The following is a 22118-nucleotide window of genomic DNA, read 5'->3' as shown; positions in this document are numbered from 1 at the left end:
GTGACAAGCTTCTTCTATAACTTGATTGGAACACAGTATGATACATTAATGTGGCAAGCTAACACTTGTTATAATCTGGCAGAGTGCAAAAAATATAGGAACAAAATTTCTACATAAAACTATGTAAGAGTGTCGAGGGGTTATTATCCAATAGTTAGCCTTCTTCAATGTATCCTAGCATACGCTCCCAATATTTGATCAATTTTCTGCAAAACAGTCTTAGCTAATTAAAAAAAGCAAGTAAGAGAAAATTTTAATAAAAAAAAGAGACATTATTTTAATGCCAATAAATATTTTATAATATCTCAGCTACGATTGGTTCCATTTTCATCTAGGGAGTAGCATTTTTTCAGTAATAACTGTATAATTAAAGCAAATATATCTCAAATGCTTTGCTAATTAGGCTTCTTCAAACCAACATATTTAGTTAATTGAAATAACATAAAATTTTTTATTTACAATCACCTTGTAATTTGATAAGTTTTATACATGTTTCTTGAATGAGGTTTCGAATATCATCTAGGGTACATGAAGATTTTTCAAATTCTTCTTATACATTATAGTTCTGAACATAACATATGCGTATGATTGACAATTTTCAGCACTAAATGTTGAATAAATTTTGAGCGGGTTAAAATTTATTTAGATTAGGAAAAGACACCAAAAATATGTGTAAAATATTTACCACCAAAAATAGTTTTAGTGATACCAATAGATAAGAAGATTACGAGCAATATTTGAGAAATATGAACAGTAATAGGTTTCATTAAAATTATAGTTTAAAATTTTGTAAAGAAATATGGATAAAACTAAAAGATTTGATAAATAATTAATAATTTATTGGTTTTCGAGAATGTCATAAAGTTGGGAGAATTTTCGTGCGAGGATCAAGATCTCTTGAAAGTTACACATAAAAAAGAAAAAAGGTTTTAACTCAATATATGAGAGGATAAAATTTTCAGGATGAATATAATTACCCTAGATATAAAAAGGAAGAATCCCATGAAATGATTCTACGTTGGGTTTAAATCTGCAGGGATTGCCAGTCATTTATAATATCATGAATTTGTTATGAATATTCATAATGATACATATAACTTACTGGATCTGAAACATATTTTATTTTCATTGTGTCGTTTTTGTAAAATAATACGAATATGTATTTTAGATGAAATGAAATATAAAATAATATGAATATGTTGATGCGCTAGTTTATCACTATAAAAGATATCACACATTTTTACCTTGAAATAAATGAGGTGTTTTTATGTGAGATTCAACTATAAAGTGATGAATAATCTGACTGCCCTATAGTTTATATTTTCCATATTTGGGGTTTTTATTCACTCTCTGTTCCTAAATATTATCATGAATGAGTTTAATTTAATATTTTTTGAATAAATATAAATAATTCATTAATTCTTAACTGATCAAATTCATGACGAATATTAGCATAAACACTTGTTTCATGAGATTTTGGATAATACATTGATGAGAGAGAGAAAAATTCTAACTTAATAAGAAATGAGATGTCAATAATTTATCATTATTTATAAATAATATATATAATAAGCCTATAGTAACACAAACTACATATGTACAGCCACTAAAGGTTAGTATTTTTAAGACCTCGCTGTTATTTGAAATATTCACAATATTGAAAACGAATTAAAACAGAGCTTTAAAATTATTATTTATGAATACTTATATAGTAACAAAATTTGAAATATAAGAAATTATACATTAAAAAACTGACAAGGGATTTGCGTAAAAAATAAAATCAATAAAATTTGACCATAGAAACAATGCTTACCCTTAGAGAGAACATGTTAATGCCATTGGGATTATTATATTGAATATGTTAAACCCATAACTACCCTAGTCATTTCTATTATTATAATGCTTTATGATGATTTCAAGTAAGTTATGACAATTAATGACTTATGTTCATTTTTTATTTAGCTTTAATTGACATATTATGACTCTAAATAAGAGGCTATGTTCTCAAATATTTGTAGATATATGGTTTTAAATGCAGTGATAAAGAATGAAACCTAGGGTTCAGTTGATAAACAATTTCAATGTTTAGTTCAATGAAAGTAGAGACCAAAAGTTTCATTTCAGAAAATGAACGAGTGATTTAGATTGACAATACATCAGTTTAAATGTTCCAGTGGGGGATACATTACAATTAATTACCTTGTGCATTTAAGGGTTTAGTTTATGTCATTAATCATTTGAGTTTATATTTATATCATAAATGTTGATTCAAGGATACAAATTTTCTTCTTTCATGGTGTAGACATCTCGTTTTTTATTTGCATGCTGTAGACATCCGAGATATAGAACCAACCAAATTTAGTTTGTTGGACTTAGTTTATTGAAAATCATTAATATAAAAATAATTTTAATGTTATTTTAAAACACGAGAATGCCACGTGTGGATAAACATGATTGTCTATTTTTTTCCAAATTTATTGGATTCAATTTGGAGTAGGTATAACTCTTCCATCCATGCATTCTTCTGTCTCAATCACACTTTCAAACTTGTCGAAGAAGAATATTACACTTGGATTTTTGTCAAATGAAGTATGGTCTATCATTGATCGAACCAAATCTGTATGCAAGCAGAAATAATCCTATGTAGACCATCTAAGTGCACTTAAGGTTTTCTAAAGTCAATGCATTAGAAAAAAAACTAAGAAAAATATCTTTACCAGAGGCCAACAGCGTTTCATTGAGGAGGAAATAAATTGTATTATAGATATATGAAATATAAAAAACTGTAATGTATTCACCCTAATTTACCTAAGATAATGCCAAGTACAAGTCAATAGCACGTTGAATCAAGTAGGTGAAAGCACTTTCCATGATCCAAAAGATGTAATATTTACTGTACATTAATCGTGGATTTGTCGATAAATATAAAATTTATCTTTTTTAACATAGCTATGACTGCCTAAATTTATTACTATTATTCTTTTTTCCATCCAATTTGTTTGTACAGTGTCCTATAATTTGAAATATACACATAGCTCTACAGGTTGATGAGCAATCTCATAAAAAATCATGACTTAGTATTTTACTTGTTCCAGATCTCTAGTTTCTTAATTATCTTTATGCATTACATTTTCACAAAATTTTTATTATGTAATAACCTTAAAACTTTGAGTCTTGAGTTTGATGAATTTACTTTCATATAATAACTTATGTTAAATACAACTTTACTAAATTAGTTGATCTCAAAATACATTAAAATACCTTAATAATACTTAATAATACCTTGACATGCATTCCAACGTAGCTCCCAAAACATGGAAAATTATTTGACACAATCAATTCGTGCATAGTTGGATATTTAATCTGTCATAATGTCTTTTAACCCACAAAATTAGAAGGAATGTTTCAATATCAATGTATTTATGATGTGTTATTCAAACTTTAAACTAGGGTGTTTGAAGGGGTGGGAAATCCAGACCCTAGATTGTAGATAAACCTATAAAAATTGAATAAATATGAACATATGATATTTAATAATGGGCCTGGGCTATGGTCAAGAAGATCAACAATACTGCCCTTTTAATGGGGTTTTTCAAAGATTAAGCCCATCTCGACGATAATCTTCGTCTTTGTAACTGTGTTGATCGCAGATCGATGATTTGGAGAAATCTCTGCTTCTAGGGAACGATCTACGATCTACAATCCATGGAATTCTCCAGGAGACAAATCAGCGTTTTCCTGTTCGTTTTCCTCTTCGGCGGCGCGATTTTCTTGATCGCCGTTGATGCTGAGGTGGTAACGCTCACCTCCGAAACGTTCTCCGACAAGGTAGGTCAAACTATACTCTTGAGTGGATATTTGTCGGATGATCGTTTGATCCGTGCGTTGATACTTGCGTAATTATTAGTCTCAGATGATATCGGAGGGTTTTGATATAGTAGATGTTTCCTTTTGCTGCGATTAGCATCTTCGCTCGAAGAAAGAAAGTCCGATTTATCAGAATTTACGATCTATTCAGCTAATATTTCAATTTTTCGAGGAATAAAGTGCTGATTTAAATTAAGTATCGGGTAAACTGATACCTATTACGGTACATCCAGGTAAAAATATTCAAATTCTGCAATGCTAGGTACATGATGTTCGAATCTTGTGTCTTTTTGGCTATCCGCCAGCTGCAATTGAGCACTTTTTCTCCCATATTAACTTCAGGTTAAGGAGAAGGGGACAGTCTGGTTCGTGAAATTTTGTGTTCCATGGTGCAAATATTGGTAAACTTTTGACAGATATTGGTCCTTTTTCTCTTGGTACAACTCTTTTGAATTATTTGGTGTTTTTCTAGCAAGAACCTTGGTAGCCTATGGGAAGACTTGGCTAAAATTATTGAAGATGAAGATGAAATTGAGATCGGGCAGGTTGATTGTGGAGCAGAAAAGTCTGTATGCACTAAGGTCGACATCCACTCATATCCAACATTTAAGGTTTTCTATGCTGGAGAGGAAGTTTCAAGATATCGAGGTAATTGGTTTTATTTTTTATTTTTTGGGCTGCGGCTCTTTTTGATAAGAAAAAAAATCTTTTAACAAATCTTCGAATGGAAGCTAAATTTCAGCTGAATTCCCTCGCCTGAAGACTGAATGTGATTTTTAATTTTCTTTTTTGTGTTTGCAAATGAACCAATGTGCATATGCCCTTAGTCAGATGGGGAGAAGACCCTCCTTCAATCTTTGGAGTCTTTGAAAGAAACTATGTGCAGAAAAAAATTCAAGAGACCTTGGAAACTTTATCATGCTAGATTCGAAGGACATCAAACATCCACAGTTATTGGGACAGAAATTCGTACTTGCAACGGTTCAAATTTACAGTGGATTGTTTGAGTTTATCCTTTTGCGATTGGAAAGTAAAATTAATATCTTTTTTTTTTTGTGAAGAATTTTTTATTTACCAAGAGTAACTTGTTTCCCAGTCTTGGAAGATCCTCGTTATTCTCAAATAAAAGAAAAGATCTGCGATAATATTTCTGACGTATCTCAATTACAGGTCCGAAGCAGGTGGAATCTATGAAGGAATTCCTCCTTGATGCAGCAAGAAATGCAACCCAAGCCGAAGCAGAATCTGACAGTGAGTTGTAGCACTTGCGGAAGCCATGATTTTGCTTGCTGAAAATGTGAGAGGTGAGTCATGTGATGTAGCAATGGAGAGCTAGGAAATACCTATTCATTAATTTCTCTCTATCTTTTTTCCTACATTTTTCACAAGTATACTTCTAATATGATTTTAAAAAATCATCTGTTGGAATTATACTTATATTTTTTTTGAAAAAATATTTAATATTGATAAGGTGAATCCTGTATCAATATTGTTATGAAAACTTGAAGAACAATTGGTCAATTGCAATATGCCAAAATTTCGGAGAAAGAAGCAGCAGAAGGTCCTCGAAAGAGAGAGAACAGGAGGAGAGAACCCTAAGGGCAACGAGAAGAAGAACCCAAAAAGATAATCTTTCATTAATCTATTTAGGCCTATTTATACAAGAGCCGTATAACGGCTAGTTGGGTGTATCACATGCTGTGTATCACGTGATACGCTCTAACACCTCCCTGCAAGCTGGAGAATGGATATTATTCAGCTTGGATACAAGGTGATCGTGCTGGAACTTGGTTAAGCCTTTAGTCAGCAGATCCACTCCTTGGTGCTTTGTAGAAACATATTTTATGTTAAGTGTTTGGGCGAGAGTAATAGCAGACTTGTTGTCACAGAAGAGCGTAGCCTGTTGGTCAAGGGACAGCTTCAATTCTTGAAGGAGATTCTGATACCAAAGTATCTACAGATGCCCTTAACTAAGGCACGAAATTCAGCTTCAGTATTGGAGCAAGGTACAGCCTTTTGCTTCTTACTGTGACAAGTGACGAGGTTGCCACATAGAAAGGAACAATATCCGGTAGTAGATTTACGATCAACATGAGAACCAGCAAAATCAGGGTCAATGTATACTTCATGAAGTGGTGACGTAAGTCCAAGCCCAACGGTGCCCTTGAGATAACGTAGCACTCGATGCGCAGCCTGCAAGTGAGATATTTTAGGACATGTCATAAATTGACTTAGTACATTAACAGTGTAGGAAATATCCGGTCTAGTGTGAGCTAAATATATAAGTTTGCCCACAAGTCTTTAATACGGGAGAATATCAGTGTCAGGCTCTTCAGCTTCATAGGTGAGCTTTAGATTTACCTCCATAGGAGTTGACAAGGGTCGACATTGGAGATGGCCGGTCTCATTTAGCAAATCATAAATATACTTCTGTTGGGATAAAATAATGCCATAAGGAGTATAGGCTACCTCAATGCCTAAGAAGTAAGTAAGAGGTCCTTAATTTTTTATTTCAAAGTTTGCTTTAAGATGTTGACTTAAAATAACAATGTCGTTAGAATCATTGCCAGTTATAATGATGTCATCTACATAGACAATAACTAGGACAATCTTGCCAGAGGGACTATGGCAGTAAAATAGGGTATGATCACCATCACATTGATTATAATTGAGATCAGTCATAGCCTTGGTGAATTTGGCAAACCAGGCACGGGGAGATTGTTTCAGACCATAGAGTGCCTTGCAAAGGCAACAAACTTGTCTGAAAGGTTGATCATATCCTGGAGGTGGTTTCATATATACTTCTTCTTGTAGTTCAACTTGCAGAAACTCATTTTTTACTTCATATTGAGTCAGCTCCTGTCATAACACGTCACTAATGAGATTAGAATACATATAGTGTTCATTTTTGCAATAGGAGCAAAAGTTTCCTTGTAATCAATGCCATACTGCTGTGTATATCCTTGAGCAACCAGCCTTGCTTTGTACCGTTCGAGTGTACCATCTGCTTTGTAGTGGACCGTGTACACACATCTGCAGCATAAAGAGCGTTTCCCTGCTAGTAAGGAAGTGAGTTCCCAAGTTTTATTTGCATGAAGAGCCTCCATCTCAGCGTCCATAGAGGTACGCCATTATGGGTGTGCCAAAGTATCAGATTGAGACTTGGGAATAGTCACTTGTTGGAGATCCATCAGAAACGTCTTATGAGCTGGGGTAACATTCTGGTATGTAAGAAGGTCACTTAATGGGAAGGTTGTGGTACGACAGAGCTGTGTACCGTCCTGAATTGACACAGGTGTGTCAAAGGCAATGGCTGATTCATTGGACATAGAACTATAACTTTGGAGACGTTGTGGTTGATCTCCAGAGGTAGATTTACTCCGCTGGCGAGTGTAATGGAACGGGTATGGTGGTAACCGAGTAAGTTGAGGAACATGCTCAACTGGCAGGGATTCTGTATGATGCAAGGGAAGGGAATCCCCAAGGTGATCATCGACTAGATCAGAGTGTTGGGTTCATTATTTAGTGAGTCAAGATGAGGTAAATAAGTAGGCGAGGATGATATCATTCTTGGATTATTATCGTCTTCATTTGGGTTAGAATAATAAAGTTTAAGTTCATTAAATATGACATCTTTGGATACAAGTATACACCTTGTAGATGGATGATAGCATTTATATCCCCTTTGCGTATTGGAATATCCAACAAACACACATGTTAAGGCACGGGGAGATAACTTATTTGTCTGGTGTGGATGTAGATGAACATAACATTCACATCCAAAGAGATGCAACTCAAGATTGGATTGGAATTGTGTATTCAGGTAAGTTCTTTGGACTACCTCCAGGGGTGCTTTACCGTGGAGGGTAGGAGTGGGTAAGTGATTAATAAGGTGAACAGAATGCATAGCAGTTTCACCTCAGAATGTTTTTGGGGTAGCACTCCGAATTGTACAGGCTCCAGTTTTTTCCAAAATATGCCCTAACTTTTGCTCAGCTACACCGTTTGTTTGCAGTGTACATGGGCATGAAGTTTCATGAAGTATACCTTGATCACGAAGGATCTGTAACATATCAGAGTTGATAAATTCACGTCCATTATCAGTGCGAAATCTCTTAACTTTAACCTCAAACTGACGGTAAACCATACTTAAGAAGCCACGGATAATGTTAGGAACCTCAGATTTATGTCTCATAAGATGAATCCAGCAAAAATGACTCACATCATCTATCAGAACCAAAAACCATCGGAAGCCATGAAGGTCCGAGAATGGAGCTGGTCCCCATACGTATCAGTGTATTTGTTCAAAAACACTGATGGCACTATGAAAACGAGGGTACTTAGTACGCTTATGTTTAGCCAATTGGCACACGTTGCACACTAAGGTAGTCATGTTCAAATGAGAGCATAAGTCAGGAAACATATCTTTCATAATAGAAAAGGAAGGGTGTCCTAATTGGCGATGAAGAAACCTGAATTTTTTGTCCCCAGTAGACGTTGCAGTCGAGGCTTGAAGAGGAGCTGCCATGTTCCATTGTGGCTGGCATAAGTAGTAGAGTCCTTCCGAGATTCCAGCTAGCCCATGCTTCAGGCCCGCCACCTTGTCACAAAGAAATGCGTCAAAGCCATCAAAAAATAATTTATACGATGACAATTGAGCAATACAATGACAATTGAGCAATATGCTGAACAGATAGTAAATTGACACATAACTTTGGAACATGGAGGATAGAGTTTGAAATCCAATTTGTCAATTGCTTGAAGAACAATTGGTCAATTGCAATCCAATCGATTGTGAACTTCAGTGCAATTATCCAAGAGTTTGATAGAGAAAAAGAGAAAGAAGATAGATGACAGATGCATCCTGGCAGACTCCTCCAGTTGTGATGACTACCTGTTGCTCTAGTCTCCGATCACTCCAACTGTGCTCCGTTTCTGATCGCCCTGGTTTGTTTTCTGTCGTACATGGCTATTTAAAGAAATGTTTCATGTGCGGCCCTCTCGGTGCGTGACTCTAGATGCTGCCCTTTTCTCTTATGTCTCTTCCGATGCATTCTAGTAAGGTACCTACCAAATATTTAGCTTATAATACTGGCTTTTATGTTTATCCAATAGCCCAACCAGGAGATGTCAGAAGCTTATGGCAAGAAGGATAATAGCAAATAAAGGTAAATTTACCCAGCATTTCATGTCTAAGGCATAATGGGCTGAAACTAAATGATTCATTAAGATTAAAAATGACTAGATGTAAGTCATTTCTACAGTCTAACAGGCCAGTTTTAGAAATTTGAAGTATAACTAGAATGACACCACCTCGAGCTGGGGAATGAATATCTCTCATTCCTGGTTTGGATAGTAGTTTGAAAAGTTGCTGTCTTGCGTGTCTTCTTGTTTAGAGAGCTAGTGTAATGTGCATAGATAAATCCGTTTCCAAAGTTTTCTTTGATCACCTCAAGTTGATCTAGGACATGGGCAATGTAGAATTCTTACTTGTCAGACATGAGCTGAATAGGTCTTTCATTAGGGGTTTTGATGTTGCTGTTGAGGATTTCCTAAATCTAATTAATTATACTTGGCCAATGGGACATGGCATGATACTCAGCTTCTCAATTTGATCTTGAAACATTTTTGCTTCTTTCCAAGGCCGATTCCAAAATTCCACATAATAAGGTCCAATAGCAGGAAGTTGGACATATGATCATCCATTTAACCAATATAATGCATAATTTTTATTTAACGGTAAATTTGGCTTACCTTGTTTTAAAACCAATCCAGTAGTACCATCTGTGAGCTGCCCAGGGGATAAATTGGCATACTACACTTTCAATATAATAAATATCCATCCATCTGTGCAATAATTAATGAAGTTTACTTGTTAGTATTTTATAGGATGATTTTATACGATTACTTACCTCAGTTGAAGTATTGATATGTTGGCATTAAAGAAGACATCTAGTGTCGAACTATACTTCCATTGAGACATATCCCAAAGATAGAATGAGTGCTATCCACATCAAGAAGATCATCTTATCATTCGTAGACTTTAAGTTTCAAAAACCTATGGTAACTGTTCCCTTAGAATGTAGTAGCTACTCAATCTCTCCCAGTTATGATTATGTCATCCACATAAACAATACAATTATTATTCCCCCAAATTTGTATGGTTTTAGAATAGTGTATGAAATGTCCCAAACCAGGGTTCTCTTAAATTGTTTAGTCACAATTGACGTTCTTCAGTTAATGTTTTAAATGATTGAGGATGGGAGTGAATCCTTTTGGGGTTGTAAAATTGACTCACTTCACAAAATAGAGATAACATTCTAAAATACCACATGAGATAAACATCAGTCAGAGAGCTAGAGAAGGTGCCCTAGTTGTCAATAGAGAAGGCTTGATTTTCCCATATGGAGGAGGATTAGTAGCTGCCATAGCCATTAAGGTTGATGATATTACTCCACATCTTCTGTCCTCAACTATATAATCCAATCCTTGGTAGATACAAGGGTAATCTAGTCTCAAAAAATTGTAAGGAGAGGAATCTGATTCGTTTCAGGAGGGTTACACTTTCTGAACCTCTTCTTCCTCTCCACTTTCCGAAGTTTTATTTATTCCCTTTATTTCTCAGAATATTGCTGAAATTCTCACCAGAAAATATTTTCTAGATTACCTCACCAATATTACCTTCAATAATTCATATCTGCCATAGGCCTAAAGTAACTTGAATCTTCATTCTTGTCATTTCTTAAAGTAGAACCTTAATCACCTGCCATATTTCAAGGGAAAATTAATAGAGGTCAACCAAGCTCCATCCATGCACTTTGATGGCTGTGAACTGGTAAAAAAATGGATTATTTTTAGCTATCCTATGCAAGTGAAAGTTTATATTAAAATTTAAATGATTATTTTGGTTAATTGCTAGGTATAAGGGACTTACGGAGTTTATCTATTATCAGTTAAAGAAGTTGGAAATATATGTGGCTTGCAAGTCAATTCCATATCTCATTCAAAATACATTGATACAATATATTCATTATAATGCACACACACTTATTATAATTGAAGTCCATCAATGAAAACTTATTTTGTCCCTAATCTTGGATGAGCAGATAGAATGACATCTGTGGGGAATTAGAGTGAAGAGGAAATAATTACTCATAATTTCCCTGTTTTCAAGTGGCCTAAGATCTGATGAAGGAAATTGCCTTTTATCAAGTTCTTGAGTGTTTTGAACAGAATGTATGCTCCATTATATTTTTTTCATATGCCAAGATGAGGACCAAATTGTCTTGAAACTGAGAATTTTCAGTAATTCGCTTTTTTTTACATGCCAAAATGTGCATAAAATCAACACCACAAATCAGATTTTCAAAAAATTAATGAGGCATATATCTATTCTTTGGACTCCAGCATGGGCCCATAATCCCCATTTTCAAGTTATAAAATTGGCCTTTTCTATTTTGCCTAAAATATGGCATATTTCAGACATGAACAGAATTTCCCTTATGACGGAGGCAAATTAGGGTGTTAGTTTTGATGCCATTGATAACACATATTTTTAGTGGCTTAATCTGGCAATATTTACACTTTTATTTTCATTAAATTGATAATATATGAGTGTTATCAATCTTAAAATGAATAAATTTATTTTTAGAATGATATTTCAAATTTATGCATTTTAAAGATTTTTCTGACAACATATTCTGAAAGGAAATAATTTTATGAGTCAAAATATGATTTTTCTTGAATTTTTCTACATTAGAATCATAAAGATATGATTTTTTTGAGTCAAAATTTACGTATACTTATATTTTTTGGGCCTTAACTTAACATGAATTTTGAAAGATTATTTTAATTTTATATACGCAATGCCACGTGTTGCCTTTCTATTTGTCAAAGGGCAACTGACCAAAATTAAGGCTAATGATTGGACACAGTCAATCATTAAACCTGGTTAATTATTGACATCGGCCAATCATTAACATTAACCATTATGACATCGTGATTAGTGATGCCATAATGATGTTGAATATTTAACTATTTTCTTCGAGTTTTTCAACATAGGGTGACATAGCCCAATAAAAAATAGAATTCCTTTTTTGGCAACAGTTGTACGTAAAGACCAAGGAGCGAGGACTTAAAACATATACTTTCTTTTCTTTTTAACTCATCAAAAGTTGCGATTGTGTCCACGTGTCACAAGACTCATGGTGCCACATGTACACGTGGGACACATGTGTTATTTTTTTAAGTGGTTGTTAAAGGGAGCATGCTGACATGGCACGCGCCAATGTGCCACCACGTCTCACGCGTTAACGCGCCACTATGTCACACAAACTTTCAGTTATTTACTTATTTTGTTCACTTTTTTCTTTCCCTTTCAGGGACATGTGGCGTGACGACAACCATGGATAGAAAGGACGTGGATACGGTTGGTCTTTTTGTGCAACCTGCGCAAAAAGAGTTCCATACGTGGTCCTGTTCGATTTTCTGTACCACACATAGGAGAGTTCAACAGTACTTCACACCGCACAATCGACCATGGTCGTGTGCAGTGTGAATGTGCGACTACGTGCGATTTTTTTAAAGGCTCTTTTGTCTCTCTGTTGTTCCTCTCCCTCCCTCATTCTCTTTCGTGGTCTTCTCTCTCGTTCCTCGCTCTTCTGTCTCTCTCTCTCTCTCTCTCATTCCTCTCTCTCACATTTTCTCTCGCGGTCTTCTCTCTCGTTCCTCGCTCTTCTGTCTCTCTCATTCCTCTCTCCCTCATTCTCTCTCGTGGTCTTCTCTCTCATTCTTCGCGCTTCTGACTCTCTCTCATTCTTCTCTCTCATTCTCTCTCGCGGTTTTCTCTCTTGTTCCCTGCTCTACTATCTCTCTCTCTCTCCCTCTTTCTCTCTTGTGGTCTTCTCTCTCTCTTTCTCTCTCTCGTTCCTCTATGTCTCTTTCTCTCTTTCGTTCCTCTCTCTCTCTCTCTCTCTATTTCTCTATCATGCTCGTCTCTCTCTCGTTCCTCACTCTTCTGTCTCTCTTTCTCTCTTGCTGTCTCCTCTCTCTCTCTCTCTCTCGTTCCTTGCTCTTCTGTCTCTCTTTCTCTCTTGCTGTCTCCTCTCTCTCTCTCTCTCTCTCGTTCCTTGCTCTTCTGTCTCTCTTTCTCTCTTGCTGTCTCCTCTCTCTCTCTCTCTCTCGTTCCTTGCTCTTCTGTCTGTCTTTCTCTTTCGCTGTCTCCTCTCTCTCTCTCGCTCGTTCCTCGCTCTTCTGTCTATCTTTCTCTCTCGCGGTCTCCTCTCGCTCTCTCTCATTCGTCGCTCTTCTGTCTCTCTTCCTCTCTCACGATTGTCTCTCTCTATCGTTCCTCTCTCTCTCTATCACTCTTCTATCTCTCTCGCGCACTCTTCTCCTTTCTCACTCTCTATCACTCATCTCTCTCATCCTCTTTCTCGCGCACTCTCACTCTTGTCTCTCTCCATCTCTCACTCTTCTCTCTCGTTCTTGCTACTCCCTCTCCGGCTTGTTCTTCCCTCTCTAGGATATTCTCTTTCTCTCTCTAATGCTCCCTCCGCTCATTCTCTTTCTCGCTCTCATTCCTCCCTCTCTCTCTCTCTTTCTTTATTATTTTTCTCTCTCTCCGAGAGTCTCTCTCTAGCTCTGATAATCTCAATTTTAGGGGTTTGATTTGTCGTTGGTAATTGAGATTATTCACTGAAAATATATTTAACCGCAATTAAAGAATACTGAGTTAGTGATGAGTATGGATCGTCTCCATAGGGAACGATGATTAAGGAATTTTTTTCTTATGATAGTGATGATCAATGAGAGGATAGGTAAAGACAAGAGTTGAGGATATGAGCTAGTAATATCGAGTAAAAAATATGTTTATATGATAATTTAACTTAAAGAAAAGAGTAAGTGATTGTGACAGACACGATGATGGAAGATGGTATGAACAAGGATAGTGGTTGGATGTGGAGTGGTATGATGGAGAGGATAGAGAGACAAGATAAGAGAATATAAATGAGTAAAATGTGAGTGAAGATACGATGAAAAACACTAATCAGGCGAATTATGATGTCGGGAAAGAAACAATGTAAGTCGAATACGCTTACCTTAGATCCTTACGTTCCACCAGGATTACGGAAATTTACGAGTTATGGTAAGTTCACCCTCTACTCCAATGCTTCTCCCCACATACCCGGGACACCAAGAACAAACTTGATGAATCTCAAAACTCACTATCTTTCAATCAACCCACACAAGTAGTAAGCAAGTTCAAGATGAATTTCACAAAGATCCAAGCCTCTATTTATAGATAAAAGGTATAGATGGAAAGAGGAAGGGAAGATGAAGCAATGCTGAAAATTTCAGCTCAATCAGAGTTGTAGATCAAAAGTTATAGCTGTTTGAAGTTGGAGCAATCCTAGCCCTTGATTTCCTTCTCTGTCCTTGTCAGCATCATCATTTTCCGTGCCTGTTGAAAAGTCAAAGTGCTTTATATTCCATGATTTTGGTATTCCATGTGGGCGCTCTCTGTATTCTGTGCCGTGTGTACCTAGAGAAAGGACAAAGAAAAATAACAAAAGAAAGAGCATAAAAACACGTTTCTCGAGACTAACGTGGTGGCGCGTTAGCGCGCGCCATTTCACCTCTTCTTTTTATTTTTTTAACCTATTTTTATCTCTTTAGGAGCGGCTGCGAGCATGCCACATCACCTGCGTTAAAGTCAATAGGGGGAAGGTGAAAAGGTCTTCTTTGTCTTTTGTGCCTCGATCCATGTAACATTTATTGGAAAAAAGGGCGTCTTTTTTGATTTGTCCACGTCATTCTCCACAGAAAATAAGGAAAGTTTTTATTTAGTCATAAATGATGGAAATATATGTGGTCGGCAAGCCAATCACACATTCCACATCTCGTTCAATGTTCATTGGTAGAACATATTCATTACTAGTGCACGTGTGATGCTTATAATGAAGTCCATGAATACATGATCAGACTTAGTAAATTATGATGAGATTGTAATACGGAGATCATTAGTTCTTAAGCATGTGTTTTAAACATTCCTATTCGAATGATACACTAAAAGGACATTGAAGTATCTGGATAGAATAACACTATCTAGCCTCACTCATATGATGAGTATGGCCGGTCCTGTAGCCATTAGTGTGGAGACACTAATGATAGATAGTGGGTGCTCTTTAGTGGAAAGAGTTCACATAATTGATCCGTACGAATCCCTGAATGGTATTATACCAAACTGTCAATCAGGTCGATTCACGTCACAATTGTGTAAGTGGTCCTTAGACCTGAGACACCAAAGACGTCTTATGGATGGACGGTTGTACTTTGACTATGGCCAACGAGTCTCTAATCGTGGGATTCTAAACGATCTTAGTTCGGGTACATCAAGAAGTTCACAAAGATGATTGAGTGGTCAAGATGGGATCGTCCACCCTCGGTATAAGAGGTGACAACTTAAGGAGGACAATGTGATGAAGTCCTTAGCCAAGGTAGTGAAATATCGGAGAAGAGTTCTCCGATGATTTTCGAATGCACCAGTACTAACTTGGATGACCGATTATGGTTTGACAGTTGACCATACCATAAGTCATCCAAGGAGCGTAAAGTGGATGAGGGATTATACGTACACGCTAACTAATGATGAACATGTTCCATGAGTTAGTCGATACATACTCCTTTGTATCTTCTAGAACACGAGGTGTAGCTTGACAACCCACGTACTGTAGACTCAAACTATCGATTGGGTTAAATCGATCTGACATTAATTAATCTATATGATTATTTAGTTAATTAATTTGAAAGACCAATAAAGGTTATTGGGCCACTAGAGTCGTTAACTAGACTGATACATGGGCCTAGAGGGTCACACGCAAATGGTCTTTTGGACGTCCGTAAATTTTGGGGGTTTTTATGAAAAATACCCATTTAGTATAAATAGGGGAAGGCCTTGAACGAAATTTACCCATGCAAGAATTGTTTAGGGGCTTTCCCCTTCTTTTCCCCTCTCCCAACACCCCTCTCCATTCCCGATGCGATCGGAATGGCGTAACGACGACGACAAAGATTGAACGGGGCTCGTCAATGAGAAGGGGGAGATTCAACGTGCTGATGATTGCTTGGATACGTCTAGAGCCTCACTTGAGCAGCTCGACTCGTCTCGCTCCGGGATCTAAGAAATCATGGATGCGATCCGTGCAAAGGTACTTTGTTTCAATGTTAAGTGGATCCGGTATGACGCCGTTATGATTCTGTTCAAGTCTAACGCTCCGGAATATTTTGATTCATTCATCCATATCAAGGCCTCTAGAACCCAATAGTAAATGCAAGCATCGCTTCGCAAACCGCAAAGCGATGATTGCCTACTTAATGATTGGATGATGCCAATCCTTAACTCTACTAATAATTGACTAATGCCAATCATCATAGAGTGATATGATTCGTCGCCATTCGACGAATCAAATGGCGACGCGTTGCGATGCAAATAAAAAAAGACTAAAATACTTTAAAAATTCATATTAAATGAAACAAAAGCCCAAAAAATACTTATAAATATATTTTTCGACGTAGAAAAATTATATCTTTTCAAATTTAATATCAAAAAAGTCAAAAAACATATTACGTATCCAAAATTATATTCTTTTAGAATCTATTGTCAAACAATTCCCAAATAACACACAAAAATGTAGAAAATTCAGGAATTGATTGTAAAAAATGTATTTAGTCATTTAAAGTTTGATAACACGCAAATATAAGTAATTTAATGAAGATAAACATGTAAATATGGTCATATAACATACTAAAATGCATTCTATCAAGCTCTCACCGAGAGCAAAGTGTTATGGCTGCCGAGTTGCCGAGTAGCACAAAAGCTAATTGAGAGAGACAGTCCCTCGATGGCTCTCTCTCTCTCTCCCCTCCATCTCTGATCTCAAATTTTTGTGCTAATTTGTGCGATGTGCGATGTGATTTTTTCACACAAATTTGGCCCAGCCATTGAACAAGGATTTCGTGCGATCAAAAAAATCACACACTAGCCGAAAAATTTGGACCAACCCTAGATGAGGAATAATTTGGGTCACTTATGGTCTTAAATCACCAGCATTGAATGCCAACGACGCTAGATGTGGCGCGGCGTCAACGATGACAAGGACGAGGAGCGAGAATATTTAGATTAAATCGATGGGTGAGAGTCGTCCAACTTTGAGGCTTGATATCTGATGATCCAGAACTTTGATTGAACTGAAATTTTAAGGGTAGCTTCGTCTTTATGTCTTCTACCAATCCATATGGTTGGATCTATAAATGGACCTAATAATATTTGTAAAAGATTATCTTTAAGCTCACTTCCTCCTAGAGAGGCATATTAAAAGAAAGTAAAATTTGGAAGGTCCATCAAGGTTGTTCTTAGTGCCACTAGTGTTTGGAGAAGGTCAATAGAGAAGTGGGGAAGCTGATCTACATCAAGAAACTGTCTTGATCCCGTCATAACATAAGGATCTAAAGTTGGCCTCTTGCCTCACATTGATTATTCTTTAACACATATAGGTAGCTCATCTATCACCAACATCAAACACCTCCATCCATCATCATCCCTGTCTATCATCCTCATCATCCACTTCACATGTTACCCACACCATCATGATCCCATAATGTGTATTCTCCCTAGTTGTTCAAGAAAACCTAAATCACTTTTCTCCCATCTCACTCCTAATTCTACCTTATTCTCAATACTTTTATTACCACATCGTACACCATCGTCTTTGTCCCTTCTTGTCTTCCTATCCTCCTATATTTTATTAAACCCTAATTTAGTAAAGCCAAAATTATTAGACCCTTAAATGGCTACTTTTATCATTTATTCTAATCTCATCTCTCCGCCATCATTCGCATCTTCCTTCACCCTAAGCTCTAGTCCTACATGCTTGATAACGATTCATTATGAGTACGATACTCATCCCATCTTCTCAAATTAATACTACCTCCATCATTATTACTATCTTCACCCATTCACTATCTATTACACTACAAATATTCCTTCTCACCTTCTAGAATTCACCCTTCGAAAGAGCTATTTCCCTAAGATACGTTCCTTGTGGAGACGAATTTTCCTCATTGCTATCTAGATAAATTATTGATAAATAAAGGATTATAAATATTAGTAATTAAAATAAAAATCAGAATGCCTTAAAATTTAGCCTAATTTTAAGTTTATCAATTGGTGCTGTTGTCGGGGAACGGTTGCTATTAGGGATTTTACTCTCTTCTTATGATTATTTATTTTGTTTAACTGAGCACAATTTAGATCAAATTAGTACAGTAAATTTATTTTATATCCCACAAGAAGGTACATTTTTAATTTACAGTTGCGTTATTTATCTTTAGAGATTTAGCAACTTTGATAAAATTCTAAGTGAAATGGAAGATAGAAATGCAAATACACATCATGATTTAAGAAATGACTTGAACATGGGAACCTCTAATGATAGAGATAGATGATGCTGAGGATTATGTGATAAATGAGAATGTAGGACTGATGAATAGAAGACAAAGATTAAATGAAGGGCAAATTGTCCTGTATATCCCAAGTTTTTCAAAATGTCCGCGATCTATCCCCGGTTTTTAAAAATGTCCGCGATCTATCCCCGTGTTCTAAAAAAAACGCGATCTATCCCGCATTTTTCCGACGATGATGTGGCGTCCGACGCGGCATCCAAGTGGGCTGACCGTGATAGACGTGGCATCCAAGTCGGACGCCACGTCGTCGTCGGGAAAAAACCCCACTCTCTCTCTCTTGCGCGATCGCTCTCTCTCTCTCTCTCTCGCGCTCTCTCTCTCTCTCTTGCGCGATCGCTCTCTCTCTCTCTCTCTTGCGCGATCGGTCTCTCTCTCTCTTCCTCTCTCTTCCGTGATCTCTCTCTCTCTCTCCTCTCTCTCTGCGAGCTCTTTCCCTCCCTCTCTCTCCGCGATCAGTCTCTCTCTCTCTTCGGCGACCTCTCTTCCCCTCTTTCTCTCTCTTCCGCGATCTCTCTTCCCCTCGTTCTCTCTCTTCCGTGATCTCTCTCTCTCTCCCCTTCTCTCTCTCTCTGTGGTCTCTCTCCCTCCCTCCCTCTCTCTCTCCGCGATCAGTCTCTCTCTCTCTTCCGCGATCTCTCTTCCCCTCGTTCTCTCTCTTCCGTGATCTCTCTCTCTCTCCCCTTCTCTCTCTCTCTGTGGTCTCTCTCCCTCCCTCCCTCTCTCTCTCCGCGATCAGTCTCTCTTTCTCTTCCGCGATCTCTCTTCCCCTCGTTCTCTCTCTTCCGTGATCTCTCTCTCTCTCCCCTTCTCTCTCTCTCTGTGGTCTCTCTCCCTCCCTCTCTCTCTCCGCGATCACTCTCTCTCTCCCAGGGTTTTTCGACGTGGACGTGGCGTCTGACTTGGATGCCACGTCTATTACGGTCAGCCCAGCTGCCCATTTTGCCTTCCGCGTCGGACGCCACGTCAGCATCCGGAAACACGGGGATAGATCGCGGAAGTCTTAAAAACTTGGGGATAGATTGCGGAAGTTTTAAAAACTTGGGGATAGATCGCGTGAAAAACAAAATTGGGGTAGATCGCGTACATTTTTAAAAACCTGGGATATATGGGACAATTTGCCCTTAAATGAATATTCCAGGCCTCAAGGGTATGAACCACTGACCAAAATTAACGCTCCAATTTCTGAAGGGTCAAATTTTATGATAGATCATCATATGATTCAATCTCTTTCCATGTTTCAAGGTTTATCCCAAGAGGGACCTTATAAATATTTAGAAGAATTCACTCTCATTTGTCAAGCTTTTCATTTTTGTAACATCACTAATGATGTAATCAAAATGGGATTATTTCCATTCAGTCTTTGTGATAAAACTTGTACTTGGTTCACTTCTTTGTATGTGAGTTTTGATAGTTGGAAAGAGATGGAGATAGCTTTCTTGAAAAAAAATTATTCTGGTGGAATAACTAACTCATATAGGAGAGCCATATGAGAATTCAGCCAAGGACCCGACGAATCCTTGGGATAAGCATGGGTGAAATCAGGGGAATTAACGCGACATAGAAGAATGGGAGATCCTCCAAAAACTTTATGCTGGGATAAGAGACTAAGATTGAAATATGATCAATGTGGCTAATGGAGGTACGTTTATGCATACATATCTAGATGAAGATATTGAGATTCTAGAGTCCTTTGCAGAGAACAATGCCTATTATGCCGCCCTCAACGTACATGGAAGAAACACACACACACACACTAGAAGAGTTAGAATGATCGAGGTAAGTGATGTGGAACCAGAAACCAGGTTTACGGATTGAGCAATTAGTTGAAGCAGTTTCTGATTTAATTAATCAACTAGATAATATGAATACACATGATGTCGCTCGACCATTGCAACTAGATATGTTGTCGTGCCATCATTGAGCCAGTGTCGATCATGTTGAGGTAGATTGCTCTTTACATGAAAAAGTTATGGCTATTGATAGGTCAAGAATGAATATCCTATGGTTCAAAGTTCTTGGAATCCTAGAGATAATACATTAAATCAGCCTTATAAGCAAATGACATCTTATCCATCTAACCCCTCATCTTTTCAGCCACAAGAGCAAAGGAATTTCTACCCCCCGGGTTCGCAAAACTCTTTTCAGCTCAACACTAACCCATCTAATGATTAGCTGTATAGTAATGTGTTGGAAAAATAAGACAAGATGGAACAAATGCAAGCTCAAATGTTGGGGATGATGCAAGAGTTTAAGAAGGAGATAGAGCAGATATGAGATGAGCAAGCCGTGAGGACAGACTATAAACAAAAAGGTAAATTGGACGAAAATGGTTCCTACAACCATGAACAAGGTTGACATCTAACTCAACCTAAAATTAATCCTAGAAATTTACATTACATTGATAGTCATATCTCACGCAAAAGGCATCATGAAACAATGCATGCAATTTCTAAGATGATTAATGGAAAAGTTCTTCTTGATATTTCTGAAAAAGTAGTGTAATTATAAAAATATCATGAGAATATGCAAGATAATAGTAAAGAACCTGATCTTAAAGATATGTGCTGACATTCCATTTCCTGATGCTTTGAAAATTTATGAGGCTAAACCAAGTGCTCATGAAGAACCCCTTCTTGAAATTCTGTGGCAAGTTGCAATTAAGATTCCTTTGACCGTAGGAATTCAACATATTCCTTAGTACGCTAAAATTTTGAAAAATTTGTGTACACATAGTAGGAAGCAAAAATGAATCCAATTATCTGAATATGTGAGTTCAATTCTCCAGAAACATTCTTGAAAAATGTAAGGATCCCGGAGCTCTTTAATCAAGTGAGAGATAGGGGGAATGTTTTCTAGAACTATTTTCTTGATTCAGGAGAAAGTGTTAACATTTTGCCTAAGGCCTTATATGATAATTTTTAATTTGGAGATCCAGAACCAATATTTCTACAACTTCAATTAGCGGATGGATATATTAGGCAACCATGTGGATTTTTGGAAGATGTGGTATTAAAGATTGAAGATTGTCATTTCATGGTAGACTTCACAGTGGTTGATATGAAGGTCATTGAAGATATTAGGAATTCCCCTATCATCTTAGGCTGAACTTTCTTACCCATAGCTAGGGCAAACAAGGAAAATGGGTTGTTGAATTGAAAGTTGAAAAACAGAAAATAGAAATCAATTGTCCAGGTTGATGAAATATCTGGAAAAAGGTTGTGAGGATATTTGCATGGTTGATTCTAATGTTGATTTTTATTATGATGTTATGTTCTCCTCATCTTATGATGCACAAGATGGTTTCATCTTATGTTTGTTCTATTAATTCAAATATCGATTTGAAACCATTACCATCCATATTATAATATGCATTCCTAGGAGAGAAAAATGAATTCCCTAGTATCATATCATAATCGTTATCATTGCTTCAGAAACTAAATTTCTAACCATGATTAGGAATTAAAATCTGCCATATGTTTGTGCATTTTGGATATCAAAGGAATTAGTGCATCTACATGTGTTCTTAGAATCTTCAATGCTGAGAATGCGAAGCCTACTAGAAAGTGTCAAATCATATTAAACCCCATCATGCAGGAAGGTCTAGTAAAAAAACATAAAACATAAAAAATAAATTAGAAAGATCTAATAAGAACAATATACTTCTGAACAATATGGATTTTTCCTCAACGACAGTTGGTATATAACTCAATTCTTTAAGCAATGTCAAC

The 22118-nt window shown here is 36.8% G+C and overlaps 1 protein-coding gene across 1 annotated transcript; it reads left to right on the top strand.

Moving 5' to 3' along the window:
* The first annotated feature begins 3595 nt into the window (after window positions 1–3595).
* PDIL5-1 (PDI-like 5-1) lies at window positions 3596–5298 on the top strand. Its single transcript, XM_078589372.1, has 4 exons — window positions 3596–3828; window positions 4210–4268; window positions 4340–4515; window positions 5038–5298. The coding sequence occupies exons 1-4, from the start codon at window positions 3706–3708 to the stop codon at window positions 5127–5129; spliced, it is 450 nt and encodes a 149-aa protein (XP_078445498.1). The 5' UTR covers window positions 3596–3705; the 3' UTR covers window positions 5130–5298.
* The last annotated feature ends 16820 nt before the right edge of the window (window positions 5299–22118 follow it).

The sequence above is a fragment of the Wolffia australiana genome, chromosome 17, assembly GCF_029677425.1.
Source record: "Wolffia australiana isolate 7733 chromosome 17, ASM2967742v1".
NCBI classification, from domain to species: domain Eukaryota; kingdom Viridiplantae; phylum Streptophyta; class Magnoliopsida; order Alismatales; family Araceae; genus Wolffia; species Wolffia australiana.
The sequence above is the reverse complement of the archived record's forward strand: the minus strand, read 5'-3'. Positions and strand labels throughout refer to the sequence as shown.

What these genes read in the sequence shown, in the direction of transcription:
- PDIL5-1 (XM_078589372.1), top strand. Translation starts at nt 3,706, where the DNA reads ATGGAATTCTCCAGGAGACAAATCAGCGTTTTCCTGTTCGTTTTCCTC. An exon ending in GTTCCATGGTGCAAATATTG is followed by an intron (nt 4,269 to 4,339) that starts GTAAACTTTTGA and finishes GTGTTTTTCTAG; the next exon opens with CAAGAACCTTGGTAGCCTAT. An exon ending in GGAAGTTTCAAGATATCGAG is followed by an intron (nt 4,516 to 5,037) that starts GTAATTGGTTTT and finishes TCTCAATTACAG; the next exon opens with GTCCGAAGCAGGTGGAATCT.